The 16,048-nt window shown below is 38.1% G+C and overlaps 1 protein-coding gene across 3 annotated transcripts in view; it reads right to left on the reverse strand.

The window, feature by feature from the left end:
* Positions 1–2,137: 2,137 nt before the first annotated feature.
* Positions 2,138–16,048, reverse strand: part of LOC132132074 (myocyte-specific enhancer factor 2C-like) — a 36,558-nt gene continuing 22,647 nt past the window's right edge. The window contains exons 5-12 of one of the 3 annotated variants that reach the window (XM_059544308.1): positions 9,132–9,272; positions 8,769–8,955; positions 6,879–6,926; positions 5,188–5,360; positions 4,981–5,004; positions 4,518–4,647; positions 3,579–3,702; positions 2,138–3,420 (exon numbers count right to left, since the gene is read on the reverse strand). In XM_059544308.1, the coding sequence (XP_059400291.1) occupies positions 3,054–3,420; positions 3,579–3,702; positions 4,518–4,647; positions 4,981–5,004; positions 5,188–5,360; positions 6,879–6,926; positions 8,769–8,955; positions 9,132–9,272 (1,194 nt within the window). In that variant the 3' untranslated portion in view covers positions 2,138–3,053. Of the gene's footprint in view, positions 3,421–3,574; positions 3,703–4,517; positions 4,648–4,980; positions 5,005–5,187; positions 5,361–6,878; positions 6,927–8,768; positions 8,956–9,131; positions 9,273–16,048 lie in introns of those variants that run through there. The other 2 variants (XM_059544309.1, XM_059544310.1) reach the window with 2 other exon arrangements.

The raw sequence follows: 16,048 nt of genomic DNA on the forward strand, positions 1-16,048 counted from the left end.
TAGTTAATGCATTTTAGAACAGGCTATTCGTTATCTCAATTTGAGTTTTTATATTTCGACAGTTGTCTATTCTGTAAAGGAACCCATGAGTGTGTGTGTGTGTGTGTGTGTGTGTGTGAGAGAGATGCGGCTTGAGTGTGTTATTATACTACAGCGACACCTGGCGGCCGCTTCAGTTCAACAGCAGCAGGAATTTCACAGATTTATTCGATTTATATGATCGTTGATGTACTACTATAATGCACATTTTTCAGACAGATACAAGCTTATTTTATACCATATATTAAAGAGCAGCTTGATATATTTTTAGCTGCAATTATTCATTTACATTAATAAAGTTTATGTTTTTCCACTAGCTAAACAAGAGATTAAATATAGGCCTATCTGTTCGTACTTCATTTCTATGTATTTGAGTATTCCAGAAATAAAGATGATGAAGAAATTACTGGCTGTTGGGCATTATCAGAAATGTGTTATTTCGGTAGGCTATTTAAGGAATGATTTCTGTTTTGTCGTTTTTGATGGCAATTTTAATGGCATAAATAGTTATTTAAACGGCATTAAGGTGAATTGACCTTATTAATAATTAATTTCCTCGTGCTTTCGAGTTTTCTTTTCTAGCTTTATTTCAGCTCACACGTACAGTATGTGTGATAATTAATTGCGTCTGTTTTAATTTCACGGGAGATTTGTCTGAGAGTATTGTGCTCTTATGAACTGTGATGACGATATCTTTCCAAATCCGAATGATATTTGTAATATTATAAAAACAACAGCTCACAGCTAGTATATTCTAATTTAAAACAATACTATATTTTACTGCTTCAGATGCAAATGGGCTATTCTCTTAATTTAACCGGTTGTATTTCGAGAAGAAAAAATAATTGTCCTCGTATATGATGATTAATTGTCTGATAATCACGACACTTTAACTCATTTAAAAGGTGTTGAAAGTCATTTCGAGTCTTACAACAATAAAGATGTGTAAAAAAAAATTATAAATGTTTTCGAAAATGTATTCGTCCTTGCAAAATGATCGATGTAACTGCATATTTAGCAAAAAATAAAGGTGGGAATTATTCCATCAAAGCAAACACAGAATCACAGTTTACCAGAACCTTCCACCAAATTTCAGCTATGAGCCTGTATTTTCATAAATGCTTTTCTATAAATATTTCATAAGCAGTTTACTGTAGACTTCTGTTTTAAATATGAAATTGAAGATCTCAGCTTAGGCTGTGTAATGAACTCGTCTGGACCATGGTCTTTGAAAATTTCACGACTGTTTAAATCAAGATTTATTCCTTTTAGTTTTGACGTTGAAGCTGCGAATGTATTTTGATACAAAAACTACAAACACCCACAATCTCACTCAAAAGCTCACTCAAAGTAACGTTAATAGAACGTTCGATCCAAGTCATCTCTTTCATAGTGCTCTCTAAACGTCATTCATTTTAAGAGTTTCGTCTGATACGTTTTTGGTTCCTCTTATACGGGTTTTAAATGCTCTTTTAAAACGTTTAGGGAACACTCAAATGTAACGTTACCATAATGTTTGCAAAATTATACAATCTTATTGTTCCCTTAAGATTGTAAAACCAATAAATATAACATTTAATAAAAAAAATTTGTTTCACAAGATAATATGATGCAAATGATCTGCTACTACTAATCAGATTCTAGCAAGCTAAAAAAAAAATAATAATAAAGTCTGCGAAGTCCTTATTCTGTTGAACTAAAGAAACGAAAAGAAAAGAAAAGCCTGAATTGTTTATATGGCTTCTTTTGAAACTTTGTATTCATCAAAAAATCATGAAACCTTATAAGGTTTCCACAAAAATAAGCAGCAGCACAACTGTAAGTCAGTATATCTGAATGATTTCTGAAGATTGGAGGAATGATGCTGAAAATTCAGCTTTGCATCACAGGAATGAATTACCTTTTAAAATATATTCAAATAGAAAGGTCATTTTAAATTGTAATATTATTTCACAATATTACTGTTTTTTACTGTATTTTTGATCAAATACATGCTGTCTTGGTGAGAATAAGAGACATATTCAATGTTCATAACATGATGAATTAAAGAAACAGCCAATAAAAAAAAAAAAAAAAAAGAATTGTAAAAAGCCTGAAGTGAAATTGTATATATGGCTTTATTTTTGGAGCTCACACTGCTTTACCTTTCTGTTCAACATCGGCAAAGCTTGAAATCACATTCTGACTCATGCGGTCAACAGGTAGCAACAAATGCTCTGCATTTTTATGAAAATATAAGCAAAATGTATTGTACATCTCTTCCACCGGGGATAGGCAATACATGGCCAGGAGAACTTTAACGTTGTTAACACAGCTCTGAAATATCAACAACATTTACAAGAGAATTTGTGTATTTAGAACACTTCCCGATTCCATTTAGAACTCTAAACGGCGTACATTCCTCAGCCCCGGGTACGTGTTAGTCTTAAAATGGTGCGTGATGGCTTTCTCCCTCACTCCGTTAATCGTAAATAAGCCTGCAAATCCTGGCAGACTCATTTACCCAAAAGCCTAATTGTTATCTATTTACATAAATACGTTGAACCTGCAACACAACAACGTCTGTGATAACATACATTTGCAAGTGAGCATTGACGGTGAGCATAAAGGCCCCGGTCTGCACGGAAATATTACTTGTACGAGCCCTGAGACACGTCAATGCCTCTATTAATAGTTTAATAGCATAATATATTACTGAAACTAGAAAGTAGCTTTAACAAACAAGAGTACCAGACTTCTCTTTTTAATCCTGTATGCATGTATACACTGCATAAATTGCATGTATCCTATTTTATTTTATTTTTTTAGTTTTTCCCACACGTGGCACAAGCGATGCACGTCCCATGCCCCCAACCCCAAATCACAAACACACCCACCCACCCCTTTTTCATATATATATATATATATATATATATATATATATAAATTGTAATACTTGATGTAGCACTCACACTCTGCAGAAACAAATATAATAATACTAAAGTGAAATCTTTGCATAGAAAAGCCGTCCGGAATCACGAGGCCCAGCCCTCGGACAGACGCATGCGCTTGACGGACGGGCTATGCCGCTCGTCCTGAGAGGGTCTCAGCAGTCCCATGGGCGAGTGGAAGTCGGTGCGGTGCTCCTCACGGTCGCTGCCCTCGTACGAGCTGCCGCAGCTGCTCAGGCTGTCAACCGGAGAGCGGCCCGCGTCCTGCCGCAGCTGACCCGGCTGAGATGCCGGTAGAGGCGGTGGAGGGGGCGGAGGCTGAGCATAGCCGCCCGGGGTGCCTCCGGCCCGGTCTCGGGGAGGAGAGACGGGTTCAGACTTGATGTGCATGCTCTGATTGGACGGCAGCGAGAGGGTGGAGCTCTGACATAATTGTGTGCTGGAGCAGTTCCTGCGGGCAGAGAGGAAAGACATAGTAAAGGGCCGAGGAAAAAAAACATCCACAAAAATTATGAATTTCCCACAGTTTTTGAGAGATTAACCAAAAGGCCCGTGTTTTAATGATACTTCCGCACTTTTCAATGAACGGGTGAGGGTGATGCTGCTCACCCTAGATGTCCAAGACCAGAATGCTGCATGTTTTGCTGCCAGCCAGTCATCGAACCCAGATGAAAAGAAGCCGAGCTGTTAAAACCAGACAGAGAGGACAAGTCTCCACTGCTGAGAGAATATTCTAGAAGAGGAGAGAAAGATCTCTGTTCAACTCACTGCATATAGACTGCTTTGAATCTTCTGGTTACTGCAACAGTAAGATGCTCAAAGAATATTGAGTCAATGGTGCCACCTGGTGGTGCAATCAAGATTCTTCATATTGTTCAGATTAACGGAGCAATATAAAATAAATGTATATATGTGCCTGCATAAATAATACAGAATTATAAAGAAATGACAGTTGTAAAAATATAAATAAAATATACATGATAATATATACAATCAAAATTAAAAAATGAAATAAAAATATATACTACCATTCAAAACGTTGGGGGAAGTCAAATTTTTTGTTTTGTTTTTTATTTGTTTTCCTGTTTTTGCATAAATGCATGAATGTTAATGTTTTATTTTTTTCTCTTTTTTTCTGTTTTAGGCAGACATTCATTTTATTCAGTAAGAGTGCATTAAATTTATAACATTTATAATGTAAAAAAATATTTCTATTAATAAGAAATGTTTCTTAAGCAGCAAATCACTTTATTAGAATGGTTTCTGAAGGGTCATGTGACACTAAAGAGTGGAGTAATGATGCTGAAAATTCAGCTGCGCATCACAGGAATAAATTACATTTTAAAATATATTGCAATAGAAAACATTTTTGTTAAATGGTGAAAAATAGTTCACAATATTACTGTTTTTACAGTATTTTTCATCAAATGAATGCAGCCAAACTACTGAGCGTTTGCATTAGCATTATTTCAAATTAAATGGAAGGTGTGTTGTTAACTTTGCCATATTACATTATATAATATTTTCTGAACTGTCCTTAGCTCTCACCTGTACCATATGAGGTAGAGATGGCTGATGGGTAGCCGCCCATTCCCTGCCCTGGCAGAGTGGGCGTGGCTACAGATACCACCGGTGTGCTCAGAGACTGGGCCGACTGTGAGTTGTTTATTCTCTGATTCTGTGGGAAAGAAATATATTTAAAACAACAGCAACGAAATTAAATCAATCTTGGCAAATAGTAAACATGCAGGTGGTGTCATCTGCTCCATCTAACTGCTTAATAGATCATGTGACCAATAACAGGTAATTACCCTCCACCCAGCAATCATCTAACATCCAGCCACCACTGCTGGAGTTCCACTGTTGCTATGGGAACGGCTTAAGCAGTCCCCTTGGCAACAGAGGAATGAGACTGTTCTGTGTGCATTTGACATAAAAACTTGTTTCTTTTTATTATTTTGAACGTCAGTGTTTGATTATCGTGTTTCACTGCAGTTTTAATACTACTTACCAGCAACATGTCAATATCCTCCGACTGGTGAGCAGTTAAAAAGAATACAACGCTAATTAGTTCTAAAAAGATCGAACTTTATGGCATATATCTGATGGTCTGAATTGGTTTTATATGGGCAATGCTGTTCAAAGCCCAACCTAACTGCAGCTGAATTCGACATCCAGTGGTGGTATCTGGTGTGTTGTAATGGTTGTGTAAACTTACGATGGAGGGCATGGTGTGCTTTGAGCCGGGAGGGATCAGGACGCGCAGGTCAGGCTTGCGGTTGCTCATGTTCATGGTCATGGGTGGAGGCGATTTGGCCTGCATGTTCTTGCTCATGCTCCCCGGAGAGACCAGCAGACCAGGAGAGTTGCGGTGGTTTCCATAACCGTTTCCTATGGGACAGTCAGAGAGGACGTGTCAGTCTAACACTAGTGACCATACGGGACACATTTACTCTATTATATTACTATAGTAAGTGCAGGCAAACCATGTCAGAGCGATTTTTACATTTCATAAATACAATATAGAAAGAGCTATAATCAAAACACTAATGGAGACTGATGGCAATATATTTAAGTTCTGTTTAATTACTTACAGAATAGAAAAAACATAAATATTTAAACATCAACAAATGATGATTGTATATCCACCCATGTTTGCATAATTGACAATTTAAGCAAATAAATGTAATCTTTACACAATGTTTTGTTCTAAGTAACAGATAAACTCTTTTTTCATTCTTTACTAATTTTGTGAAAAATAAATAAATAAATAAAAAGTGAGAGTAAAGACTGCAATAATAATAATAAAAACTTTTCTGTATACTAATAATTAAGTTAACAAACTCTTACTTTACAATGATAACTGTAAATGTTAGTTCATATTTTGTTTATATATTTTATATTATATTGTAATTTAACTTTTGAAGATTCATTTCTGTGGTGTTATAAAACATCTTTAATAATAATCAGAAAAAAAGAGCATGTGAACTACTTCCTGTTCGAAGAGCTCATAAAAAAAAAGTCCTTGAACCTTAAAACGACTTGATGAATGTGGCAGCTGTCACAGATTTTGATAAATCTGTCCAAAATGTAATATATATATATATATTCTATCTGTGGTTGTTTTCAATATATTTTATATTTCCACATGCTTTCTAAGAATTAAGCTACAATATTAGATCTGTGGTCTTTTTCAAGGCGTGAGTAACAACTGACAAAAAATTATTGGAAGAAAAAAGGGAAAATGTTGCCAAACGTACAATTGTACTTTTACTAGAACATTTTCACAACAGTTAGCAAAGAATCACTTTTAGATGTTTTGATGTTTCTCGAGACTTGCATATAGGGGGGCAAAAAAAGTTAAGACAATTTAGACTTCTAGTTTTCAACATTTGCATTTCATTTGGTCTGTTTGTGTCTTCTGCACCAAACCAGTGCTGGTGTTGACAGCTAGCGAGGTGTGACAATGTCCATTTTCTATGAGCTTCGCTAAAACTATTTCATGCATGTTTTGGCTCGAATGTAAGTGGCTTTTAATCATTTTCATGAATGAACTGTGTTCACCAACGAATGGTACATCATTTAGACTTTTTTGGAGCTTTTTTTAGTTTAGAAACAGAGCCTAAAATCTTGACGTTCCATGAATATGTTGTGTTATGTTTCCTCTCACCTAACGAAGGTGTTGATGGCTTCATCACATTAGAATTCACCATAGGAAGTTTTTTATGAAACAGTTCTTTAAATATACTATTTAAGACCTTTCACCGCAACATCCTACAGCGGTGCGCTGGATAAATATCCGGGGAGGAACTAGCCAAGCAAAAGGAAGCTTTGAATTGAAACCAAGTGGCTCCGTCTGTCTACTGAGACAGCAAACACACACGTATGGTAAATATACATGACTCTCACCAGCACTGGTGCCCACTCCGCTGCTGAGCTCTGGACCCATAAGGCCACCTGAGGATAGGACAGAGAAGACATTAAACAAGACTGACACTCAAAACACGTACGCCACGCCTGACTGACGCCTCCTTCCTGCGGCCAGACGGGCCGCTCGAGATATATGTACAAGAGCCAGTGTGAAAAAAACCCATCTGTAAGTCTATCCGAACCCACAAACCCAGTCCGGCCCTATGGAGAAGATGCAACCATCCAAGAAAAACCTTTGAAAAGTCTGCGCGGTTTCAGACGTCACGGTCTCTGCCAAGACTCATATTTAACTTTGCTCCTGTAATACGAAGCAAATTGTTCCAGGAGGGCCAGGGATAATGACAGGACAGACGCTGCGGTCAGAAGGACTCTGACCAGAGCACAAAATAGATCTTTTAGACAATAATAACAAGCCCACAGTAGGATTACACTTCCCACACGTATTTCACCACAGACTGCCTTTTTGTACCACTTTGTTCATTTTCTCTTTCTATTTAGCTTCTAAACACACATATCTGGATGTTTCTTTTGGCACGTTAGACTTTTAGAAATGAAACTCCTTCAAGACTTTTCACGCTGTCACACTTGTCTACTAATATCCAAAGGTGCATAAATGTGTTTCACAAGAGAATATTGTAGTTTTTTCATCACTGAAGCAAATGCCATTTCCACCACATCTCAGAATCTAAAAATCTCCAAACACATTTTTGGAATAAAATGGCATCCTTTTTTCATTTAAACTTCCTACTTATTTATACTTCGGTTTCAGTGTGACTTTATATATATATTTATTTGTATTTATTAAAAAAATATAGACTAGACAAGTACACAAATGTTTGATAAACTTTCATTAATTGAAAAATGGTTGTGGTTGAAATAACACAAGTACTTTTCACATAATAAATGTTTTCACTCTTTGTTTAGATTATTGTAGCTAATTTAATGTAATAAATCTCAAATAATTTTATCAATTGAATAAATTATTATTATTTAGTGATTCATGTATTTAGTAAAATGACATAAAAAATGTAAAATACATTTTTTTTATAAAATCACACTTCGTTTAAATTACAATTATGATTGTTTAATATGTGTTAATAGTTGAAATTCAGTTTGTTTAAGCTATATTAAAATATAATAAATATAAAAAAAATACAAATAAATTTGAAAAAGAAAATACTTGTCACATTTAATACCTATATTTAATTTGATTTTAACTCGGTAATTAAATAAATAATCTTTTGGATGGATTTCCACACGTTAAAATTGAATCTATACATCAAAGGTGTCTCTAATGTAAAGATGAAGGCATAACATTCAAATAACATAAACTTTGAAAAAGAAGCTAAAATCTGTATATCTTTGTAAAAATCAATCCCTGTGACACCCGTATATACACGTGCTCAGAGTACGGATAATGTGTTTTGATAAATCCTAAGCTGACCAAACTTCCTCTCGATGAAGCCTAGACCACAAACTCTGAACGGGAGTTAAAAGGAAAATATGGTCATCTTTATTTGCCCGCTGACAACCGGGAGTTCCTTTACAAGCAGCCAAAACTCCCATCGAGACAGACACTTTTTTCGGCTCTGGGACAGCCTCAGGAGTTCTGCTGAGTACACAGTGTTTATATTAAAGGCCCGGCACAGCTGAATATGGCTGAAAGAAATATTTGAGTGTATGTAATGATCTGTATGCGGTGTTTGAATTCATGCGAGGCGTGTTTTCATAGCCTCGGTGGAGCTGTTGGTGGTCCTCAGTGGGGCTGCTCTCTAATGATGTCAATAAAGTGTGGAAATTAACATTATTTGAAACTATGCTCAGATCCGGAGTCCCTGGCAAAGTGGAGAGCCCGGTGCGGGTCAGTACCTGTGTTTCCTGCACTCGGGGGCCGGTGGGTCACTCCAGGGGACATGCTGTTCCTCTGGAGGGAGGGGTGAGCCAGCGGCAGCATGTTGGGGTTGCCCAGGGATGCTCCCGGGTGGCTGTAGATCAGGCTGTTGGGGTTGCTCACAGGGATTGAGATGGGCATGTCATAATTAGACTGGGGCATGGCCTATAAAACAAAATGCATGGAAATCAATCAACCTTATTAAACAGAATTTTTTTATTCAAAAAAGATACAACGCTGAAAAAAAATGTGTGGATAGCCAAATCTGTGTGATGGCTTTTTTGAGATTTCAAATTTGTTCAACCACCAGTTCTGACATCTGAAAAGTTGACTATACTTACACACAGTCTCTGCCTGCTGATCATCAGATCAATGTCCTCGTTGATTTTACGATATTTGTCCTCAGACTCTGGACTGTGGCCTGAATCTTCAGCATCAATATCAGGACTGTCACAGCCATTTAGACCCTTCTTCCTCAGAGTCTGAAACAAATACACAAACATTTTTACACTGTAAAAATATTTAAAAAATCTGGAGATTAATATATATATATACTTCTATAGATTACACATCAAGACAGAAACATGTTCACAGATGAAAAAGGAAAAGGCATGTTCTGGGCTTAAATGAAATCAAATTCTAAAATCCATCCTTTGTTGAAAATCTGAGTCAGTAATGTATCCACACGCATCTTCCTGTTTCTTAATCCAAACTGATTTATTCAGGTTTCCAAAAGAAACAACAGAAGCACGAAAAAAAAAAAAACTGTAGAAAAATCATGTGTCAATACAGTGCAGAAATATTATATTAAAAACAAAAATGATGAAATAAACACAGAAAAATATACTACTACTACACATAAAATAAGCAAATATGGTTTGAACATTATGGCCAATACAAGAATAATACTAAAAATACAATATAAATCAATCATTCATATATATATATATATATATATATATATATATATATCAACAATCTGTTGCTCAATATATAAATACTTTTTTTTTTTTTTTTAACTGATATAGAAGTCTAAATGATCTTCTGTGGTATTTTTTTTTCTAAATGATTTTCCATGGTAATTGACAATATGCCACAGATGCTGTTAAATGGTCTTGTATTCAACCACAAACATCCGTTTAAGACTGGAGAAATTTCCTGTTTGACCACATGAGGGCCATATTTGAAAACAAATAAAGCTTTTCCTGCTTGTGAAACATGAGCCTTTGATTCCTCAGAAGAGCCTAATTCTTTCATCTGAAGCCTTCGAGAATCTAGTTTGAGCAAACACTGACTTAAAATGGAATAAGACCATACACGAATCACTTTGCTGTCATTAACAGAGCTATTAGTGTGCTTAGGCAAAACAACACCATTACTATTAGTCACACTAAAAGCTAAATGTTTGATCTTACGTGTTTACTGGGCATGCCAGAATAATGCACCTCTTTGTGTATTGTCCGTGTTTTTGTGAGTTATATTCAAGGTAAAAGCTGACTTAAAGTGACATACAGCAATGCAGTTTGGCTTATCTTTCTGCTGGGTCTCAGCATTTCGCTCACTGGTAAACAGTCACATCGCTGAACCACAGCAATTCCACTCATTCAAGACATCTCCACCTGTCAGGGCCCTTGCACCTGTCCAACAAATCTCCTTGGCTCAAGAGGAAGGGGAGGAGCCGGGCCACAGCCAATCATGGCCTCAAACCCCAAGGATGGCCGTAGAAGGCTATTTTTTGCCCCAGTGCCACCCAGCAGCCTCCCAGCAACCCTACACCCCCAGTACCCCCCCGTCATCATGCCGTCTGCGGGTCACTGACACCTCCAGCTCACGGTCTGACCCTGCTCTGTGCTTTTAGCAACACGGCTGGATCCCAAAGCCTGACATCAGCAGACTAAACATTCAGACCGGTACGGACCACTCCTGACCAACAGGGGGAGGGTCGTGCTCAGCCGAGCATTCCTGTTCAGTTCATCACACACCAAAGACAGGACTACGACCAGAGCGTGACACAACTTTAAGATCTCAATTTTTTCTTCTAGATGACAGTCACAGTACACAAAGAATTTAAAAGTGGAGACCTTTGGTCTCCATTTACTCGTACTGTATGGAAAGCACTATTTTAGTCTTATATACATGTATATACTATTATGTTTTTTAGAGGGAAGAGGAGAGAAGAAAGAAGCAGAGAGACAGTCATCAGCGCCTCCTTCTGCTCTTAGTCATGTCAACTCTATGGAGACTTGCTCCTAATTAAACCAGCGCTGCATCACTCTCCCACATGACAAAGACAGCCCCAGTCTGTCCGCATGTAGACATGGCGTCCCAAATAGCATGCTAGTCGGTAACCTTCAGCAAAGAAATGATGTTGTGCATGAAGTAGCAGGTGGTAACGTGTGGAAACAGCTGACTGAAGCTGTTTGCTGGACAGCAGCTGACTGACTGAGTGACTGAGGGTGTCACTTCACCTTGTACCCTCCTCTGAAGTCCACATGGGTGGTCTCGTCTCACCTCAAAGCAGGCTCATTACAGTCCACTGTGTCAGGAAACACTTTAAACAAGGGCAAAGTCTTGAGAAACTGCAGTCGAATGGCACACACACCATCCCAGAGGAAAATTATATTACTCATAGTTTGCTCAATCATCGCTCAGGAGACAATTGTTAATATACGATACAGCATTTTTATATTGCTTTTTGGTTTCATAGCTTAATAGAGACTTTAAGAATTTCATTTAAGAATCAACACTCTCAGACGTTTCTCATAAAATGCCTTCGCATACAGTATATATAAAAATAAAAACAAATGAGACAACTGACATATATTTAGAATGTATTGAGGTTGCTCCTTTAAGTATCAACTTCCACTCAGGTGTTTCTCTTTAAATGCCTAAAGAGAAAGCAAAAAACAAACTAAAAAGATAATTATTCTCTTTACAGTAAAAGTATATTGCTCATAGGTTGCTCTTTCATAGCTCAAGAGACTTAATGGAGTTCTCAATTACAGTATATTTCCTTTAAGCACCAAGTTTTTCTAAGGTGTTTCTTATCAAATGCCTTTGAAAAAAAGAAATATATTCGTAATTGCTGAACTACAATAAGAGTATATCGCTCATAGGTTGCTCTTTCATTGCTCAAGAGACTCATATCTAATTTAAAAATAAGATGTTTCTCCTAAATGCCTAAAAAGAAATAAATATCATATTGGAAAAAAATGAGACGATTCTTGACACAATGGAAGTATGTATTGCTCAAAAGGTGTTCTTTCACTGCGCTCATGTCTCATTTAAGAATTAGATGTTTTTCTTGAGGAACATAAAAATAGGATTTGTAAAAATACAGAAAGAGTATAGAGATGAACAATATGTGATGCAAAAATCTCTAGCTCCATTGCTGTCTCAAAATGTAAACTTTAAAGGAGATGTGTGACTTGTCTTTCCTTTAAGGAACATGCACGCCCGCCAAGGTGCCACTGCATTTTGCCCATCAACAGCAACACAAACCACATCCAAGACACCCAAAAAAGCAAATCAAGCAAATCAAACTGAGAGAATGTGACCACAAAAAGACAGCGCAGTTCAAAGAGATGTCGCCTTATTGTCTCATTTTGTCAGTAGGGATATTCGACTATGAACTTCTTCCACATCTTCAGACGTGCATGTGTGCGTGTCAAGTTCGCCTGTGTGGAAAGTTGTTGATTTAAGCAGTGAGTCACAAAAACATATGCACAGACAAGTGCATCATAACAGAAATGCATGTTGAAGTGAAAGGAAACTGCAAATTATCAGTTCACAGAAAAAGTCCAAATAAGACTTGATTTGAGCTGCCTAAACACTGGTATATCAAGCTCGGTTTATCAAAAGCAGATGGGTCTGGATGGAAAAACGAAAGCCGTACTGATTCCAACAGTAAAAGAGGTGGTATCCTATTGAGAGTCATATGGGTGAGCCAGTGGGGACGCCCCTGTTCCTGTGGCAGGTCGCATGGCCAATGCGTGGCACTGTCTGGCCCACCTCCAGGGCTCTTTCCACCAGCTGCTCCGACCACAGCAGCTGGGCAATGTTTGGAAAATGCCACACTGGGGACCTCTGGGTAATTTACCTTCTTTGATGCTCTCAGTACCCTATAATAACGAATCAAAGGCCCTCTCTTTTACTGCCATGAGCTGAGCACTGCGTGTTTGGTATTAAACACACTTGAGAGCATAATTACGACAGTAACTGGCCCGGTGGATATCCAATCCGACCACGAGGAAGCGGAAGAGTATCCCAAAACTGAGTTGGGTTTGAAAAAAGTGAACATCCTGTGCTCCCTGGTGTTCTTGGGTGGCTTGACTGTCAGCTCTCGGAAAACGACACCTTGCGACTTCTTTGCAGCTGATGTGAGGCAAGAATTCCACACCAGTATCGTTCCCGGGAAGAAGCAGGCCCACATTTATGAATTTTAATGAATTCCCTCTGGGCCCTTCCTGTAAATAATTTCATATTATCACACAAAATCTATCATCTCTTTACATTTGTAGTGATTTGACCGCTCAGAAGCAGGCTGCATTGCATTTTCATTGCAGCATCTATAGAGGTCAGTACAGTTATTCATGTTAAATTATTACTGATCAAGTCCTTCTGAACACAAAGTCCCTCACTGTTGCCCAATAATGGGCTCATGTGGGCCCCAATCATTCACTGTCACAAAACTGAACTTTACTTGACATGTTGCATGCCACAATAACGGTCAACCTTACTTGCCACGCCATATACGATCAGTTGCAACACCAGTGAGAAATAAAGCATTCCTTCCTCGCTGTCAATTAACAGCTTTTGACTCTGGAATTCATCAAGGGTAGCATACCTGGAAATGGGCTTCAAAAAAGTTATTTTTACTAGCTAACAATTAGCACTCTCAGAAAGAATAGTCTCGGTAAAATTTAAGCATTTTGTGCTGCACTGGCTCGCTGTGGTCTTTGAAAACCTGACTCACGCAACAAGGTTCAGATTAATTGTAGAATGTAAAACCGCCCTCTGATGTTGTTCAATCGAGGATGAAGAAAACAGGGCAGTAAATACTGCGTTTCAAACTCTAAGCATGAGCGGATCAGAACAATGATCCAAATGTGGGCTGAGGTCAATGCATGCTCAAATTTCACACAGTGTTTTCAAGTTTACATAGCTGAACAGATGGTAGATATGAGCCGACAGAAACATTCTGGGAAGTGCAGAGGAGCATGCCCTTTAGAAATCATGTAATCAAAAGAACTCTTCTTTCCTCTCTTAAAAGTGTGAAAACACCACCCTAACAATTTTGATTTAAGCTTTATTGAAGTATGCAGCCATCTGTGGTCAGTTTTTCTCGGAGAGAAAATGGAGTGGGGGAAAAAAACAAGCGTGGCTGTCCTCTCTCTCTCTCCAGTACTTCACGCCTATTCTTCTCCATTTTCCTTGGCACGACTGCCGGGCTGGAGCTATTTTTAGCTGTGCTGCTTTCTATTTTTAGAAAACTAACGGTTTTCAGGCATTTAATGGGGAAGGACCACATAAAAACACAAAGGGTTGGATTGGGGAAGAGGTCTGGCACACAAATTGGGCGTCTGCTCCTTATTTCCAATGCTATGAGAACTTCTGCTCTCTGCCCAGGACAGAGGACACAAAAGGGGCAGAGAGGTAAAGAATGTGAAAGTCCTCCATCTTAAAAATAACCACGAGTCTCAGGCCAAAAGCGCAAAATACAACATGCTGTTACTAAGTGAAGCAGTAAAGTAATGTTAACCTGTTTGTGAAAAAGGAGGGGTTAAGGAATGCAAAACAAAGATGTCTCTCTTTTAGGGAAATTCCTGAAGGGATGAGTGTGCCGCTGATTTCTTTTGGGAAAAACATACTAAAATTTGTTTATTTATCATATAAAATACTTATATACACATACATATCAAACTCAGATCAGATCAGAAACTGTCTGTAATAGCATAAAAGTCTAGTTCCTGGCATCCTCTTGATGTTGTGACTGCAATGTGACAGTGTTAACACAGAGCAGTATAAACCCAGCAAATCTGATTCACAGATTTAATCTGTCAATCGTCATCAAGGTTCAATGGAAGATCAAGAGCCATCGTGCGTGCATGCAACACACACCTTTGAATACACAAGGGAACTGTTGCTGCAGCAAACAATCCCATCAAAACATTTCTTAACATCAATTTAAACAAGGACTAACAAACTGCACAATGGAATGTGAAGCAATGACTTTGAGGCAAACCTTCTCAAATGGAGAACTGAGAATGAACTGGGAATGGGGGAAAAAATAAAGCACTTAAGAATGCATTGACATGCAAATACATGAAGACAAATTATCTAAATTAGGAGAGTAGAAAAACGTTTGAGGCAAATGTGCCTGAAATGTGGCCAGTTTATAAAAGTAGGTTGACAATGTTTTCTACGTTATATTTGAAATCAGACCGATGTGCCAAGCACTTGAGGCATGTTTTCTCAGAGGTTTGTGTGGGTGAAATTGGAGTAGGGGAAGGTTGTCACCTCCAATGCCTTCCAGCACAAAACCAAACATAAGAGGTCAACTACCATACGCACAGAGCTTTGCTCAATCTCATTAGCTGGCTATGTAGTCATTAACAACGTGACCTGTGGAAATAATTAACATTTTCCATCCTTTGTGCCAGAGGTCTCTTTGACAATTCTCCGTAGAGAGGAAATCTAAAGGTGTGGGGTCTGAAAAGCGTGCCTTTCGGGGTGACGACATAGGGTTATAGTGCATGCTGTCAGTTTTTAGGATTAAAAGGAGCATTTTCAGATTACACTAATCAAGGAAATGGGATTATCCTGGCTCCTTACTGGCTTGGCAGGGTGTCCAAGAGATTTGCCTCGTGGAAACTTGATGTTTCTTCTCTCATGAGGCAAGCCATGCTGTTTTCCCTCTCAGCCTCATAAAAAACCCAGCAGAATCCCAGCTAAGTCTGACCCCAGGGCTTTGCTTGTAATGCATGTGTCAACGTTGCAAATGGCCTGTCGAACGATGTTACACTAGACTGAACAGTCAAAGTATAATAATAGTTTTGAATTTGCAGCTTGTTATGTGCAAGTGAAGTGAGTTGTAAAACAATAACCAGCTCATGCTCGAACGCACAAAGATAAAGAGATCCCTCACTACAATTGAGCTCCTAAAAACGCCCCTTTCAGCATCTATACTGTTATTCCCCATCCTTATGGCGTATTTTTCTTCATCCTTTACTTAGTAAGAGAAGAGAGTTTGTTTGTG

This window comes from Carassius carassius, chromosome 49 (genome assembly GCF_963082965.1).
Source record: "Carassius carassius chromosome 49, fCarCar2.1, whole genome shotgun sequence".
Taxonomy (NCBI): domain Eukaryota; kingdom Metazoa; phylum Chordata; class Actinopteri; order Cypriniformes; family Cyprinidae; genus Carassius; species Carassius carassius.